Genomic DNA, 16264 nt, shown 5'->3' on the forward strand with positions numbered 1-16264 from the left:
AGACTGAGGCTCAGGGTTCGAGTCCCTGGTACGTCGTTTCGTCATGACGTTTTTTTTTACCTAGCTGGAGTTATTTTGCATCACATGTTGTGAATATTGTAATAGTTGAAGCTATTCATCTACCTATATAGATGAACTTGCTCCTTTTACTCAGGCGTGTAAACAAAGGGGCATCTCGTGTTTGTCGTCTTATACAAGCAAACATTCGTTGTAAACAACATATAAACCAAGACGTTGGCTCATTCGTTCGATGCGTGTAAAAATAAAAGAAGTTTCGTATCACTAAACATATCTCATAAAAACATGCTTGTATGCCTGCAAATAGGAATTGAAAGGAATGTGCCCTCCGGACAATCGTAGTTGAAGCCCAAAAACGCCTGCAAAAGATAAACCCGCCTGGCTATACGCAAAAATGACAGTCCTTGCTATAAAAAATCCTGGCCCATTCAATCAGCGATTCATTTTCCATCGCTCTCCTCACATTACTATACAATCTCTATCGGATCGGCTTGAGCTCCCTCCAGAGGCCACAGCGGGTCTTCGACTTGCTGGGACTGAGGCGCCGGGTCGTCGGCCACGAGCTGCGGCAGCAGGCCCATTGCTTGTTCGAGACGCCTGTCTAGAAGCTGCAGGGCTACTTTGGTGGTGGTTAGGATGCCCTGGAGGAGGAACATATGCAGGAACCTGAGCAGCCTGTTCATATGAGGGCGGCGGCGGTTCATCAGAGCTAACCGGTCTATTGACACCAGGCCTCACAGGAGGAACTAGGGGCCGGACAGTTTGTGACGCGGGCCCGCGTGGAGGCAAAGACCGCTGAGAAGTAGAGGCAGTGAGTGCATTGGTGCTATTGTTGGCACTGTTGCTGACACTGTTGCTACTTCGCCGCGGCGGTAGAACGGGCGTGCTGCCACTTGGGCCGGCCGCAGAGCTGCGCCGGGAAGCATTGTTATCACCGGCATTTCCTCCGGAATTGCCTACAGGGCGAGTAACAGGTATGGGAAGGTGAGCTTGCTCGATATATTGCTCCGAGAGTGCTCGCTCCCGTTGCCGGCGAGCCTGCTCTTCCCGGTGTCTCTGATCCTCTTCCTCTTGTAGCTGCATGGCGAGGGCCAAGTCTCTATCTTCTTGTTCGGTGCTGGAGCTCGCCTGACCTGGTTCGTCGACAGGGGCAGTCTCCTTGGTCTTGCCCCGTTTGTTGGTGACAGTTGTCCAAGCACCACCGTCCTGGTCGCTATGGCGTTTGCCGGTGCTAGGAATTGGTTCTGCGGCGGTATCGCCGCTTACAAGGCGATAGTCTCCGGCGAGAAATTGGTTGAGTTCGCCGTTGATATCCACTAGACTTTCCCATACAATTTCATCATGGGTCCGGTAGCCGGCATCCGTCACAAGCGTGAGGAGTTGCTGGGTCTGTGGATGGCAATAAAGGGTTGAGAAGTGGTCGTTGCGGAAAAGGATAGCAAATGTACCGGGTCGGATCGCTTTTTGGATCACCTCGATTCCCCAGGGTGTAAGCTGGGTGGCTGACTCGTTCAGAAATATCTTGATGGTGATGATGTCTTGATATAAATCTTGCTCGGCTTCCGTGAGGCCCTCCTCAGAAGTAGCTAGTTTGTCCTCTAGCTCTTCTTCGCGGAACAAAAGATTCTGCACATCTTCGTAAGAGGTAGCATGTCTTTGCATGGAAGCACAGACAACATCATCGTAAGGCGGTAGCCAACCATGAACGAGAGGAATAGAAAAGGTTGCATAGAGATTCATCTCTGCAGTGTCCTCAAAGGTTCCAGGGATGTACTTGTGTCGCTCGAGTGGGTGAAGCTGTGTTAGTGAAGTATGCTCATATGCGGTGACAACTTCAGGAGTGGGGATGAATCGCGGGTTGACATTCATGCCGGTGTGGAGACTCTGGAGGAACGAGTATAATTCCGAGACATCTGGTAGATAGTCCTCCGAGGACGTCCTTCTGGGAGACATGAGTTCGTCAAAAACAGCATCCAGCAAAAGACTCAAGCTGATTTGCTCCCGTGAGCGCAAAACTTGCACCAGGACTGTGTCGGGTATATCGTCAGGTGTGGTCATGGTCAGCGCGTTGACCAACGCAACCAACGGACAAGGCCCGTTCTCATTCTGTATGAGTATGGGCGACACGCGGGGGTTGTTGGATGAGTTGGGGTCGTGCCAACGGATGTTCTTGACTTGGTACGTTTCAGCCTTGCCATCGACCGGCGGACGTGATGGGACCCATTTCGCACGACTCTCTGTGTCTCGGGGCGGCAAGGCTGGCTTTTCCTCCAGCACCACCGCCGAGGGTTCTTGTGGCTGTCTTTGCGGGGGGCTCAATGACGGGTCCGAGTCGATCAAACTCCAGTCATCCAATTGAGCTGCTTGCGCTGCCGTCAGCTCGGGTACCTTGCCCTTGCCCTTGGCCGCATCCAAAGACCCCAGATCGTCCCAGATGTGCTGCTCACGCTCGAGGTCTTCCGGCATCGCCGGTTTCTGTGACGGAGAGCCTTTTTCGTCACGCTCGCTGTGAGAATCGTCATCCCAGCTCCTCGAGCTTCTAGAGTGCAGAGAGATCAGATCCGGAGATTTTGGCGAGATGGGCACTTTTGCAGGCGGGTGCGGGGAAGAACGAGCCCAAGGATCAGGCCCAGAGTCGCCAGGTGCTACAACATCATGCAAGTTATTCCCAGGGGTTGGCGGCAGTACATCGATTGTCGGCTTCCAGGGATTATGGTCGCCCGTGTCGTCCAGGCTTATGCTAGAAAGCGAGGCAGTCGGCGGCTGCAGAGAAGCCGGAACGTCTTGGAGACTCTGGTCTGACGGAGCTCGGTTTTTCAGAAATGGATTGGTCTCTGATCTCTGTACGCCTGGTCTAAGGGCATCGGGGATCTGGCCGGGCAGATTCAGCTCAGACGGCTGCTTTCGTGCCTCGTTCCACACGCTGTCCTCGTCTTCCGGAGAGCCGAAGCCTACGTCGATGCCGCCTCCGCCAGGCCGCAGAGACGCAGGCACTTCTTTACGGCGGATGGAATTTGATGTAGCACCAGCCGCAGCTGCATGCTGAGGAGCCACGTCTTCCCAGGCACTTGTGGCCGGCTCGTCTGTCCAGCCGTTGTTCTCCATCGAGGGACGACGCTGTGGCGGCGGCCCAGGCGGGGGCAGAACGTTGTCGATGCTGCTGGAAGGCTGCTGGACATACATGCTTGATGAAGACAATCTAGCAGAAGATGCTGTATTGACCTTTTCTCTTCAAGCTACACCAGCCTGTCGATCAGGGTCGAGCAGTAAGTGCTGGAAAGAATCGAGAATCGAGGTGGGGGGACGGTTTGGAGGTATGTCGTCACTGGAGCGGCGATCAAGGCCAGCAGTGCATGATGGCGGGAGGATGGCAGGGCTGTGGCAGGGCAGCAGGAATTGCAGCGAACGTGGTGCTTGAAAATGAGAAGTTGAAGACTTGGGTATCGGATAAAGAATGAGTCTTTGAAGAGGATTTAGGTGATTTGAAGAAGAATCAGGCACCACGACACTCGAGGTTTGTTCCTGGAGGATTGGGGACGAGTGTGGCGGTGCGAGCAGCGCTTGTACCTTCTGGAGTGCGGAGGCTGCCCGCTGCGTCTTAGCGGACGCAAGGATGACGCAGCCCGGCAGAGCGCCGCGCAATGCCCGGGATTGGGCTGAAGGTGGCGATTTATTGACCTGAATGTATACAGACGATAAACTGTATACGATAAAAGCTTGATGAGTGTACTTGGCTAGAGCATAGCTGCATCCATCAATAGAGGAGCGCCACACTTGGCGACCTTGATGAGCTGCTGAGGTACCCGCGGGACACGCCATGACGCCGGTACACTCCAGCTTGGCAGGTATTGCGCTACTGCTGTACCTGAGTGATTACAGCCACGCTCGAGGGCACCGCCACACTCTTGATCGACGACGACGTGATACCTTCACCGGATTAACCGCTCGGCATATTGCTTCTTCTCAATGCGTTGTGGATTTTGCAAAATCAGAACCATGCGTGGGAAACTGAATGTTATCCATCAATAGAGACCCATAAAAGCTCTTGACATGTCAAATCCCCATATGCCGTATCTTCATCTAGCAGTATCGCTGGATTGACAGCGCTATATTGCGCTTGTATAAACCGTAGTCGCCTCTTGAGATACACTTTACACCGGCACGGTCTCAGGACGATATGTATCCCACAACACGAGGGCTACGGTCCTTGTTTATCTGATTCAACTCTCTAGCGCTATATAGTGAATAGTTCTGTTACTCCTTTTTAGTGATTCGAACCAGCAACAACTACCTAGACTAGTCAGTGACTTGGTTCGGCTGACGTGAAATTTGCCAAAAGGAAAGAACAGGCATAGAGCATGTGCTAATGTTATAAACTTACAAAATATATAACGGGTTAATAGCATACATGTCACTCATCAATCATTGCATTGTCAGTAGTAATTGAGGTGCCTACTTTTACACAGCTCCAATTCGTCCATGTAGCTCTGGTTTATGCCTGATTTAGGCCTCCGCCGGTGGTTGTTGAAGACAAACAAAGGGGCATTCACTGAGATTAGAACGAAATATCTGTATTCGCTTGAGTCGCAACAGCCTGGCCTACGTAAACTTTGCTGGCTCATTTTCAGCTTCGACGTTCTTTCCTCCATCATTCGACTTCTCTCCCGCGCATTCCCATGTCCTCATCTCTAGTTGTTTCTTCTCTCTCTCTTTTGCCTGTTTCTCCACCCCCTTTTCCCCCGAAAAGTTTTATGACTGCGAGGCTAGCCCATAAACACAATGGCTTCCACGACTTCCAACGCGGACGAAGCATCCGAGCAGCCCATCAGCTTCGATCCCGTTCTCCGTCGCCGGGGCAATATCGCTCCGTGGCGTCAGACGCTGCAGGCTACCGACTATCGTGTTATGGGTGCTGCGGTCTGTTTATCGGCTGATGGTGTTCTCCTGTCTCCTGAAGAAAAAGCTGCCTTGTGGTGCTCTTTCAATCATCCTCCTGGCATCCTAGTCCTTCACAGGTGGAGAAACGGCCGTCTCCCCATCTCACAGCTCGCTGGATACAACGGCATGTATGGAGACGCACTCGTCAATTTCACAGATACGGTTGGTGAGTAGCCTTTCAAAATTGCCCAGACAAGCAAAATGTACATTTCACTCTCCGCTCTCTTACTAACTCGCGCGCAGTCTGTGATATCATCCCTCAAGGGCTGCTCTTTGTTGCCAGCAAATATAATTTGGCTGTCAAGCCCCTGCTTCCTAGGGACATTAGCAACATACTCCCGGGGCTTTCCACAGATATGGCCACGCTATATACCGATATACTATCAAGATGGGACGTCTCAGCTCCGGCCCCAAGGATGATCGGTCCCACTGAACTGGTCTTAGAATACACCCGTAGCCACACACTGAAGAGTCTGATCGATACGATTGTAGACTCACTTACTGTTCCTACTTTTCTGCCCATTACGCGAAACATGATCATCAAGACAGACGACGAGCAGGACATCATAGACGCACCCGCGACTATTTTGGCCCATGCGATTCAAATCCTCTTGTTCGCACCGACTCGTTGGAATCCAGATATCGTCTACAGGCGTAACTCCAGCGAATATACCCACAGATATCCGACGCCTGCTGGCCATGGCGGTAACATCCGTACGGTTGCAGGGAAATATAGCCTCGAAGACCTGCACAGGTCCATACTCCTGATGTACCTCGCTATATTTCGACGTAAATCGGACTTTAGGGGATTTGACCGACATCCTTCACAATTGGAGGCATTCTTGGGATACTTTGACATTCCGGCACGTGAGCCGATCCCAGATAGTATATCAACATATACCTACCCATAGGCAAGCCGCCAACGAAGACTCCTAGACAGTTTACTGTCAGACATGGTACTCATGTCTCACGAGCGCAAGCATGTGAAAGATCAAGAGTTACAAGGAACCAATCACATGTCATTTGTTACAACATGTCCGACATGCGATAGTACTGTCAGCAGCATTATGGATGAAGATCAGACGAGGGCCATGGATTTACTACAGACGCAGCTGATGGAATGCGCCTTGATGCGACAAGAGTTTACCATGGTAGGTATAAGAAGAATACATTATCTGGTTTACAGACTTGCAAGCCATTAGACGATATACTCGTGCCGCTTTACAATTGGGTGAACCCAGATACTGTCTTCGAAAAAGTCTTCAGTCACGCAACGTCGTTCAAGTCTCTGCTTAAATAGTAAAAGCTACTCGGCTTTTCAGAACACGGAGTAACATCCGCCACAACATTGAATACAGTACACCAGAGAAACGCTGACTTTAATTGCCATTCTCCCGGATTGAATGTTTTTTTGGTATTACTCATGGGGAATAGACAGTCCCAGATGCAGTGGTGACGAAAGAATCATTAAGAGAACAGAGATTTTGTAAGATCTCCGTAAGCTCAGGCCTACTAACCCAGCAGTAACTTTGACGTGATATGCTTGCGTTATATGCTACTAATTGGTAGGCTATTAGAGTCTGGAAGAGCTTTCTAAATAATTCAATGAAGCTTTGATGTGCTGCTGATCTGGTAATGGCTTTTGTGACTTATATCCTCTGCGTACCGTTATGAGTAAATGAAGAAAGGTAACGTTGGTTTGCTTAGCGTGTATATTATAGAAGTCTCCATGGGATCTATAACGCCTTACCTTGCTCTGGAATCTTAAACTGTCTCATTGAGCCCGGAGTTCAAATGTATAATACGAAGATGTGGGGGAATCCAACGATCAGTGGTAGCGTGTCATTACCGAGGGTATCCATACTAGGCGATGCAGGAGATGGAGACTTATGATAGTTCTCGGCATTCAGAGCCCGAAGTGCCGATACCGTGTCAGTCACGGCAATGAATATGGGGAGATCGAGGTTGATTTTTGGTCTTTATAATGTAGAATGGGGCGATGCAGACCTTTAATAACGTGTGATAACATGCGAGCATGCTGCTTATATTGTTGTCTTCCCGTAAACTTGAGCATGCAGACTAATGATCCAATACATCCTGATGCGGTGTTTAGGTATCTTAATTTTCCTTCTGTAGATCACACTCCCCACTCTAAAATTTCCGCCCAAGATCCAAGACGAGTGCCTCACGACGTGGCACTCAGTAGTAGATGCCACACTAATCGGACCATCCTAGCAACTTAATTATATTAATCCATCTCGTTCTAGTTTACAGTATCCCCACGATGTGGGGGATACACGTATTAGTTGACACGGCCCGAGGAGCGGCCCCATAAGATCTGGTTGGGATCGTAAGGCGTCATTTGAGGCGGAGATTGAGCACGAAACCTTCCACTTCCGGCTCTTTGGGACAGGCAGCTGAGACTCCAAATTGGTGACGAGCCGAAACATGAGCACATAGTAACAACTATGCCAGTTATTCTCTGCTTCAGCTTTTATGTGTAGTAGTTATGTTCGCCGTGTATCGAATAAGACAAGATAGGGCGCTAAACAGAGGCAGTTTTGGACTAGCACCGCGCTCTTATTTCCAAGCGCCGAGCTACTCGCAACTGCACTAGCGTTCTCCCAATCCCAGATGCTTGTATTGATAAAGTGTTGTGTATCTGTTCATAGAAAAGACGGTACGCTGAATAGTGAGTTTCATAAGAAACAGTAAGTTGATTGCACGATTGGTCACGACGATCTGACTCGGAACTCTCATTCGCGAAGTTGCCAAAAATGGAGATTGGTTTGACGTCTTACAATACGAAGTCCAACTCATAATAAGAAGCCTTTAAGTTGCCAAACAAACATACTGTGAACGACTTTCTTCTCACTAGGTAGCTTTCAGAGTAAGAAGCAGAGATCCAAGTGGCTGCCGAGTGACTACATATTCATCCACTGTAGCCTACTACGAGGTACCAGTAATGAGCATAGAGTCGACTACTTCTTCGTTGACCTACTAACTAGTTCATACACCCATGTTTAGGATCACAAAATGAAACAAGGAACTAGGGATTTTCGTCATACAGGTTATGACCGTACATCAAGCTGACATTTATACGATGTGATTCATATTTGGATTGTCGGTGGAGATCTGGAACTATTGAACCCATGGTAGACACTCCCTTCAATATACTTCCACACTTCAACCAAACCCTTCTCAAACCACAGTCTTCAAGCGTTATCTGGGCACTTTCATTGCAGTATTCAAATTCGATTCACCTCCACTAGGTCCATGGTTTATTTGGTTTGCCCTACGCGGTCAGTTTCTGATATGCCCGTTGTTTCGAAGCAGTCTGAGAGTAACATACAAGATGAAATTAGCAGCTTGTGCCGAGGCTGCCACCGGTACTGCAGCCAAAAGGACCGCAGCTCCATACGTAGCAAGTGCCGTCGATGCAGATATCGCCAGCAGCGCAGCCACGCTTAGCAAGAGTAGGCTCTTCGACGTTAGTGGGTGCAGCAAAAGCAGCAGCAACAAGAGCAAAGAGGACGGTGGCGGTCTTCATTTTGATGGTGCGGAAGGGTTGAAAAGTTGGAAAGGTGGGTTTTCGTGAATGTTTTCCTGATGAGATGTAGGCAATGGTGATGAGGATAAGAGGAGTTAGGATACGACCTTGGACCAGATATTTATAATCTTTTGCTTCTCCTGAATACTAGGCCGCTAATTCGTATTGTCATAGTTGATGCACACTTTCAATAATGTATGCCAACCCATGCAAGTGGATCAGGACGTGCAAGCTTCAACACGAAATACGCATACGATGCCAAAATAGGCGCATCTTCGTCGTCGAACAGGTGTGGATGCTCCAATGTGTATGAGTGGAGCTGCGTACTGGTGATTTCCCCAGTCTCTTTTTTTTTTTTTTTGGCCGTTTGCCATGATTACCGTATAATGTTGAAAGCTAATGCATGCGGTTTTAGGCTTATTCAAAGATTCCCTGTACGTTGAACTTATTTTCTGGAGATTTTGTCACAGATCGAGTAAATGCTACTGTAAAAAGCAATATCCAGGGGCATTACTTAATGGCATCTGCTACGCCAAAGCGGTATTCAAATTTAGTGTGTTCTTACTATCTCTAGACTAATTTCAGAATATAAATGGTGATAACTGAATACAGTGATTTTCTAGTCCCTTTTGAGAAATTACTGGAAGCGTGGCTTTTCAATACGAAACGTCTAGTGTGAAGATGATGATCCTCTTCATCTGTCACATGGAGATTAACAGGAGAGGACATCGGTTCCATGGCTCGTAACTCTCGATTTGGATTGTAAGTAGCCAATTGTGGTACACCTAACAAGATAAGGAATAACATTACTACAAGCAGCGTGCAAAACAATCGGGACCGAGAGTGACCGAGAGTGAATAAGCGCATACAATAAGATCGCACAGAGTACAAACAAGTACACGGAAAATATATTGCCGCTTAGTTATCATTTGCGTTTCCAAGAAATCTGTATGCCGATTATTTCCCCAGTCCCGGTTCTTTACAAGCTGTCTCGGAAGTCGGTATACCACGAGCAACATCACCACTTCAGGAATCAGGCTATAACCGTACACCCAGTAACATGCAGCATAGTAAGCTGATGCAGACCCTTTCGTCAGAATCGGACCTTATTGCTCCACATATTGATTTCCGGTTTTAGCTAGATCGTGGACAGAAAGCGATGTTACGGAGTAATAGACTCCTCATACACTCTGCCAAGAATATCTTTCCTGGTATTTTCTTTTGTCACCCTATTGCTGTAAATGGCAGGGCAAATTAGATGTCTCTATATTTATCTACGGATAAATTGCTACTCTTCAGCGGGTTTGATTAGATACTAGTAGCAATGAACAGGATTGTAGGGTTTATTATAGGCCTCCATGACTCATTTAGTTCTACCAGGTCTGTCTCTTTGTTATAGTCGATAGCGGTAGTCGCCAAACGCAGGTAAACGTGCATGGAGTCGCGGGGGATCCCCGCGTAAGACATAGAAGAAGCAGGGGTATGTAAAAGCGTGTAGTACATAACATTTTTACCTTGGTGTTTCGTGTTCATGAATGTCACGATCAACAAACGACACTTTAAACGAGACGAGTAACGATATTGTATACTTTATCCAATAAATCCCATGCTTCAGCTACACAAATATCACATTATTCTGCCTTATAATCATTATAGCATTCCAACAACAAATCGTAATAGACATCCAAGTGAGCTATCATCGCGGGTATCCGGGCACCAAACCCCGCTTGTGATCCTTGTCGCAGGCACCTTGTCAGCATTTACCCACTATTATTTTTCGATTTGGCCCCCGTGTTAATGATATTATGGGGAGATTTCTGTTCAAGTGCGCTTATTGTATGAAACGTTGAGGCTGGAACCCCGCCGAATCTCTCTTCATATCGGGTGGTCGGCTACTTACCCCAGGGGTTCGAAATCAGCACTACGGGGTATCTCTCAACAACGGAGTATTTTCTCCTGGTCATGGAGTAGGCTAACGGAGTATCTCTTCTCTCTCCTAGCTAAAGCAATACGCTCGGGCCAAGGTCCGGAGATAGTATATTCGACTTACGCAAGCAGGCCTATATAAAGTAAAAGGTCTACGCTTCATGCGTAATATAGCTGCAGGACTTGGTAATAAAGAGGAAAATAAGCTTTATAAAGCTCTAGGATGGAATTGCAGTCCTATTCTTGTTTATCCTTAACAAATAAGTAACGGAGCATTTGTTATTGCGCTTATGGCTAAAAACAGCTACTCTTTTTTATATGGCTGGTTTGGTTATTTTATTTTCGATCCTTTGCATCCGTTCTGAAATCAAACTATTGATCTCCCAGTTCGACTCCCTTGGATCGAAATTAGGCAGAAATGGTTTCACTGGCTAATTTAGCCCCTTGGACGCGATTTGCAATCTTTTGAAATGCGATATCCCTCGCAAAGTCCGGACTGCCATGGCTTGGCTTGAGGTCGATGGAGAATGGAGAGAAGCCTACGGCGATTTATACGTCAGTCACGTCTCGGCTCAAAATACGAGTCAAATCAAAGGCAGCTTACCACAATCGTCTGTTGCCCCGAGCTGATCCGGCGGGATATATTTGCTGGCAAGTATTAAATGGTCGGCAATTTCCTCTGGTGTCTCAACTCTTGGATTGAGGGTGTTAATGACTCCAATAAAAGCGACCTGATTTGTTGTATTAGCATGCGTAGAATTGCCAAGCTTGCGCTATATACAACATGAGCGAGTACCTGTTTGATACCACCGGCATCTTTGCGGATATGCTGTCCAATCGTTCTATATATTTCCTCACGATCCTTCTCAGAAGACAGCTGAATCAAGAAATATCCGGCATTAATGTGAAACAGTGATGGCAGTAGCTTGTGATAGTCGACGTCTAGTGAGTGCACAGAGTCGCAATCGCCGCCAGGACACGTGTGCAGGCCAATGTTGATTCGTTCTTCGGGGTTGAAGCGGTCAAGGACCCTGCGTACATCTCAGCAAGATATTTTATAGACCGTAATACGCCACTCATGCGTACTGGTTAATTAGCAAGATGAATCTCTCGAGAAGCTCGGCATTTGTCCAAGGATTTCTAGGGTCGTTTTTTAAAGCGAGGCGGCCTTCTGTGAAATCAATCGAGACTCTCTTGGCGCCTGTTTCGAAACATCCTCGAATGTCTTTTTCGCACTACATTCACAAGATTAGCAAGCACATCACTATGAAGCTAGCACTGCGGCTTACTTCATCAATCAGATCTTTAATAAACTCTACTCGAGAGTAGCCTTCTAGGTCTCCCTGAAGAGGATATAAGAGGTACATCATACTCGGCGCAATGACAGCTTGCTTCATAGGATGCGAGGCGTAGGGTATAGACTTTTGGAGATTTTGAAACGCATATGTCGCGTATCTGATTCATGAGGCGGAGAGTTTGTGTTAGCATTGTAATACTCTCAGCGAATTGAGAAGAGCCGTACTTGAAAGGCCCTTTGACCAGTCGTGGAAGCTGGCGATGATGGCCATCCGCAAAATTGGCCTATTGATGTAGGTTAGTGTGTAGTCGTTCTTGATTGCTTCAAAGAAAACAGACAAACAACTGGCCATCCGCTGCAAAGTTGTCAGGAAGCCCAGTGCCCTTGAGAGTCCTGAAAACATGTTTTGTCAGAATTCTAACATGTAAGTGAATTTTGTGACACTCACTCAGTAATAGGATACGTCGCGAAACTAAAGTTTCATGTTAATAATGGTATGAATAGATCAGATACTCATCGTTATGTCTATACTTACGAACTTGCGCGCTGCTCTCCGTCAGTTACATAAGTCTCCCCGGCCGCCTCCATTCTCTCAACCGAATCTTTCGCGGCCTTGTCCTGGGCGGCCACAAGATCATTGCGGGTGATGAGTCCAGCATCGTAGTCAGCAAAGGCCTTTTGTAAATCTGCTACTTTTTAGTCCTAGCTTAACTTATAGTGGGCGCCGAATATTCATTGCCTTACACACGGGACGAGGCAGCGAGCCCACTACTTCAGTTGGAATAATCATTTTGTAGAAACTCTTGTTACACTTTTGAAAGGCTTAAATGTTAGGTATAAACGTTTAAGATGAACAAAAGCGAAAAGTAAGTCAGAATTGGAAGAATTACGACCTCTTATGTTCGGGTTGGCAGAGAAGTTGATTCAACCCCGCATCAGCAACGTCAGAACTTTGCAACGTAGCGACGTATTATAGGCTTGTGTATGCTCCCCAGGTTGCATTAGTTGTCATTTATGGATCTAGTATTTAAACTCCGGAAACGGCGTTTTAGTTTGGGCTTAAGCACGAGTTGATAACTCTAGTGGATAATGTTTACTATTCTTGGTTGGCGGGAGATCTTCAGCAGTGCCTTGCTTGTTGTGTCTTGAAAATTTCCAATCGCGTAACTAAAACCTACGAAGTTTTCTGCCATAGCCTTAATGGCTTTGCATTAATAGAAAGTTGTGGTAGGAAACTCTACTTGAAGCATCGTGATTGTGACCATTGACTACTACATCGAGTAGAGCACTTACAACCTGCGAAAAATGTAAACTCGTCAATCTCTCAGGACCATGTTTTTAGCGTGTTGCAATTGCCACATTAGTGAACTTTAGGGAAACAAGGTTGGCGCGATCCGTACTCCAGCTTGAGCCTCGATTTAGAAGGTCTCGCAAGGCTCTCGCAAGGCTCTACAATAGTTCTGACTTCACAGAAGAGGAATTGGATGAGAACAAATGCTGTATCAAAGACTTAGTATAGATAGATGCCTTGGAGTTAGTTAAAATCCTCCAAAAATCGCGTCGTAATCATTGACGCTAAATCCTGACTGCCGGGGTGCATAAACCATAGGCGGGGCGAGGCAGAGCCGCAGTCAGCCTGGCTATTTCGTGAGGACGCATAAATAACTTGATTGAGCCATATCCACATCACCGACACTAGAATTTGCAGCAAAATCATTATATCAAATCATCATGCTGCGGAATAGTCTCCATAACGGCGCCCGGCGACTTCTTACAACGTCTGCAAACAGGTCGAAAAGGGTAGATTTGGTATGCCCAATCTGCTTCGACTTTGGCTTCACGCAATCTGCATTTCGCGGCTCTGTCGAGGAGGATTCTGCATCAAATTCTTCCAATTCAAGATCATCAAGTCCCCAAAATGAGAAAACCGACAAGGAAATTGTCAAAGAGACGCCAGATAGACCTTCAAGAGTGACAGGTTCCGAGATATCTCAGAACATCGCAGTGGGGACCGAAATGCGATCTGCTATGAACAGGTTGACCAGCTCTGAGATCATGAGGCATAAATTTGACAAGAATATCGAAACTATCTACACTATGCCTATTGATAACGAGATAGTTGATACACGGGTTTATGACATCCTCAACGGTGAAAAGCCAGATATCAAGGAGAGCGGATATGAAGAAGCGAAAGCTTTTGTCAGTGCTGAACTCATCAAGAACAAGTCCATCCCATTCAACTACTGGCTTGAGCAGCCTTGCCCTTCACATCGCGATACTAAAGGCGACATTGCGCCCTGTGTAACCTTTAGACGCGGACTTCATGATTATATGATGGAAGCTAGCAGTGGATATGCAGGCCGTCAGCAGCTGATGCAAGACTTGGGATTTGTCAACACGGGCGGATATGCAGCGTCTCAGTGTCTGAGAATTGGGCATATGAGTGCCGGAGAGATACCAACATGCGTGTGGTCTGTAGAACCCTTTCTCAAAGACGGTACGTAACTAGAGAGTTCAGTCATTGCTAATAGGCATAACTAATACGTTAACCAGATATTCCATCGCCTTGGAGACAGCCTTGGTATCCGGACCGTGGATTAACCATATTTGAACGACCGGCCATTTCTGGAAACACGGCATCTGAGGAAGCCTTCCAAAAGGCTGCTGGTTGGTTTCGTGAATGTAACAATACACACTCAAGTTGCTCGCTTGGGGAGATCTCAGAAATGCCTGAACGAGTTGTCGACATCTTCGCCGAAGATACCAAGTCTGGTGTCAAATTGATCCATACCAACGGGCAGAAAGCACGATACGCTTGTCTAAGTCACCGGTGGGGAAAAGATACTTCCCAAACAACAGGAGAGAACATCGGTTCCTTATGCAAAGAGATTCCATGGGATTACCTTTCGCCCACTTATCAAGACTCGATAACGTTTCTACGGAAATTCTCGAAATGGTATCAGGAGGAGTATGGAGAGCCTATTCGCTACATATGGATCGACAGTTTGTGCATCATACAAGATTCCAAGAATGATTGGGCAAAACACTCACTCAAAATGAGCGACACCTATTCCAATTCCCTGATTACTTTGGTAGAAAGCCACGAGCTAGGTACAGACAAACGGCTATTCCAAGACGCTTCCTCAAGAGATGTTTCGAAGCCGGTTTCCATTAAAGACGCACAAGGCAACGACCACCAGCTACATTTCCGAAAACCAATCTTTCATCCCACTTATATGATCAACGACGGCAATATCCCCGTCTGGAAACGAGCATGGGTGTTCCAGGAACGCCTTCTCTCACACCGTCTTCTCATTTTCGGACCCGACGAGCTCTCGTGGCAGTGTGCCAGTCACCACAAGTGTGAATGTGGTCTCGACGAATCCGAGTCACAGACTGTGAAGCTCATGAAAGAATGGGGGGATGATGTCCATGTGCCAGAACGCTCAGCCAGCAGTAGAAGAGACATGCAGCAACTCCTTGGCGACGATCCCTCTCACAGCCAGCTTCGTCGCGCATGGAGACACGTTATCGAGGCATATTCCCAACTCGACTACACATATCGCAGCGATACTTTATACGCCATAGCAGGCCTCGCAAAGAGCTTCAACGCAAGACTAGGCGGCAAAAATTACTTTGCAGGAATCTGGTACGACGAGTACAAAGAGGGCGAAACTGAAGATTTCCAGCCACAAGCCGAAACTGCACTGGATCTGCTATGGAGACTGACATACTTTAAAGATGCCGAGAGAAGTGATTTGTCAGAACCTGCTGTGCCCATCTCATGGAGCTGGGCATATCCCGAATGCGCAGTCACATACCCATTTGTAAACGACGAGGTAGTCAACCAATTCTCGCTCGTGGTTTCCATCGGCGGCGCTCTGAATGTTCCAAAATTACCCGACGATCACGACCAGCCTCGGGACTGGGTAAAGGACGACATGTATGCCGAAGTACCACCTTCCGGGATGATCATCGTCGGGCCAATTTGGAAGACGAAAATGACTCCATCGGCGTTTTCCTTTACGATTAGCAACACAGAGTATCCGGAATACACTTACTACCTGGGAGCCATGTCAGCAAGTATACTCCAGGAAAGCTCCGTTGGTCGAGAAATTGTTCAAAGGAGGATTCTCCTTATGCCTCCCAAGGAAGAAGATGAAAGCGACGAGTCTGCGCTTGAGAAGATGCCGCCTCTAGTATTTTATCCAGATAGCATGCATTATGCCATCACCGAGTCGCTTTACTGCCTCCCCATAGCGACCTTCAAGCGCTTACCAACCAAGAGCACCGTCAAGGAAAAGACGATGTTTGCGGCTCTGGTGCTCGAAGCCGTGGGACACAAGGCAACTACCGAGGAATACGATCCGGATCTATCTAAAAAGGATGTTTCGGAGTTGGTGTTTCGAAGGGTTGGGCTGGCATATACGACAGACGGGGGCTGGACTGATGAGCATGACGCCCTTTTACAAAAGTGTCCTGTTAATGCGACGTATTTAGTACAGTAGATGGCTTAATGAGGACAACCAATTTTT

At 47.5% G+C, this 16264-nt stretch overlaps 5 protein-coding genes across 5 annotated transcripts; 2 read left to right on the plus strand and 3 right to left on the minus strand.

Moving 5' to 3' along the window:
• Positions 1 to 477: 477 nt before the first annotated feature.
• TGAM01_v208205 (hypothetical protein) lies at positions 478 to 3201 on the minus strand (the record flags this gene model as incomplete). The annotated part of the gene is made up of 1 exon (XM_018809302.1): positions 478 to 3201. One exon carries the CDS (start codon positions 3199 to 3201, stop codon positions 478 to 480), a length of 2724 nt encoding a protein of 907 aa, XP_018657466.1.
• A 1596-nt stretch (positions 3202 to 4797) lies between these two features.
• TGAM01_v208206 (hypothetical protein) lies at positions 4798 to 5867 on the plus strand (the record flags this gene model as incomplete). The annotated part of the gene is made up of 2 exons (XM_018809303.1): positions 4798 to 5122; positions 5200 to 5867. 2 exons carry the CDS (start codon positions 4798 to 4800, stop codon positions 5865 to 5867), a joined length of 993 nt encoding a protein of 330 aa, XP_018657467.1.
• A 2311-nt stretch (positions 5868 to 8178) lies between these two features.
• Positions 8179 to 8484, minus strand: TGAM01_v208207 (hypothetical protein; the record flags this gene model as incomplete). The annotated part of the gene is made up of 2 exons (XM_024550280.1): positions 8179 to 8251; positions 8309 to 8484. Coding segments are annotated over 2 exons (249 nt in total), but the record flags the coding sequence as incomplete, so codon positions are not given.
• A 2356-nt stretch (positions 8485 to 10840) lies between these two features.
• TGAM01_v208208 (hypothetical protein) lies at positions 10841 to 12519 on the minus strand (the record flags this gene model as incomplete). The annotated part of the gene is made up of 10 exons (XM_018809305.1): positions 10841 to 10971; positions 11037 to 11163; positions 11229 to 11463; positions 11519 to 11667; positions 11722 to 11887; positions 11955 to 12013; positions 12068 to 12122; positions 12178 to 12201; positions 12265 to 12415; positions 12474 to 12519. The coding sequence occupies 10 exons, from the start codon at positions 12517 to 12519 to the stop codon at positions 10841 to 10843; spliced, it is 1143 nt and encodes a 380-aa protein (XP_018657469.1).
• Positions 12520 to 13460: 941 nt separating this feature from the next.
• TGAM01_v208209 (heterokaryon incompatibility protein) lies at positions 13461 to 16237 on the plus strand (the record flags this gene model as incomplete). Its single annotated transcript, XM_018809306.1, has 2 exons — positions 13461 to 14226; positions 14283 to 16237. 2 exons carry the CDS (start codon positions 13461 to 13463, stop codon positions 16235 to 16237), a joined length of 2721 nt encoding a protein of 906 aa, XP_018657470.1.
• Between the last annotated feature and the right edge of the window lie 27 nt (positions 16238 to 16264).

This window comes from Trichoderma gamsii (genome assembly GCF_001481775.2).
Source record: "Trichoderma gamsii strain T6085 chromosome Unknown Scaffold_33.2, whole genome shotgun sequence".
In the NCBI taxonomy this organism is placed as follows: Eukaryota; Fungi; Ascomycota; class Sordariomycetes; order Hypocreales; family Hypocreaceae; genus Trichoderma; species Trichoderma gamsii.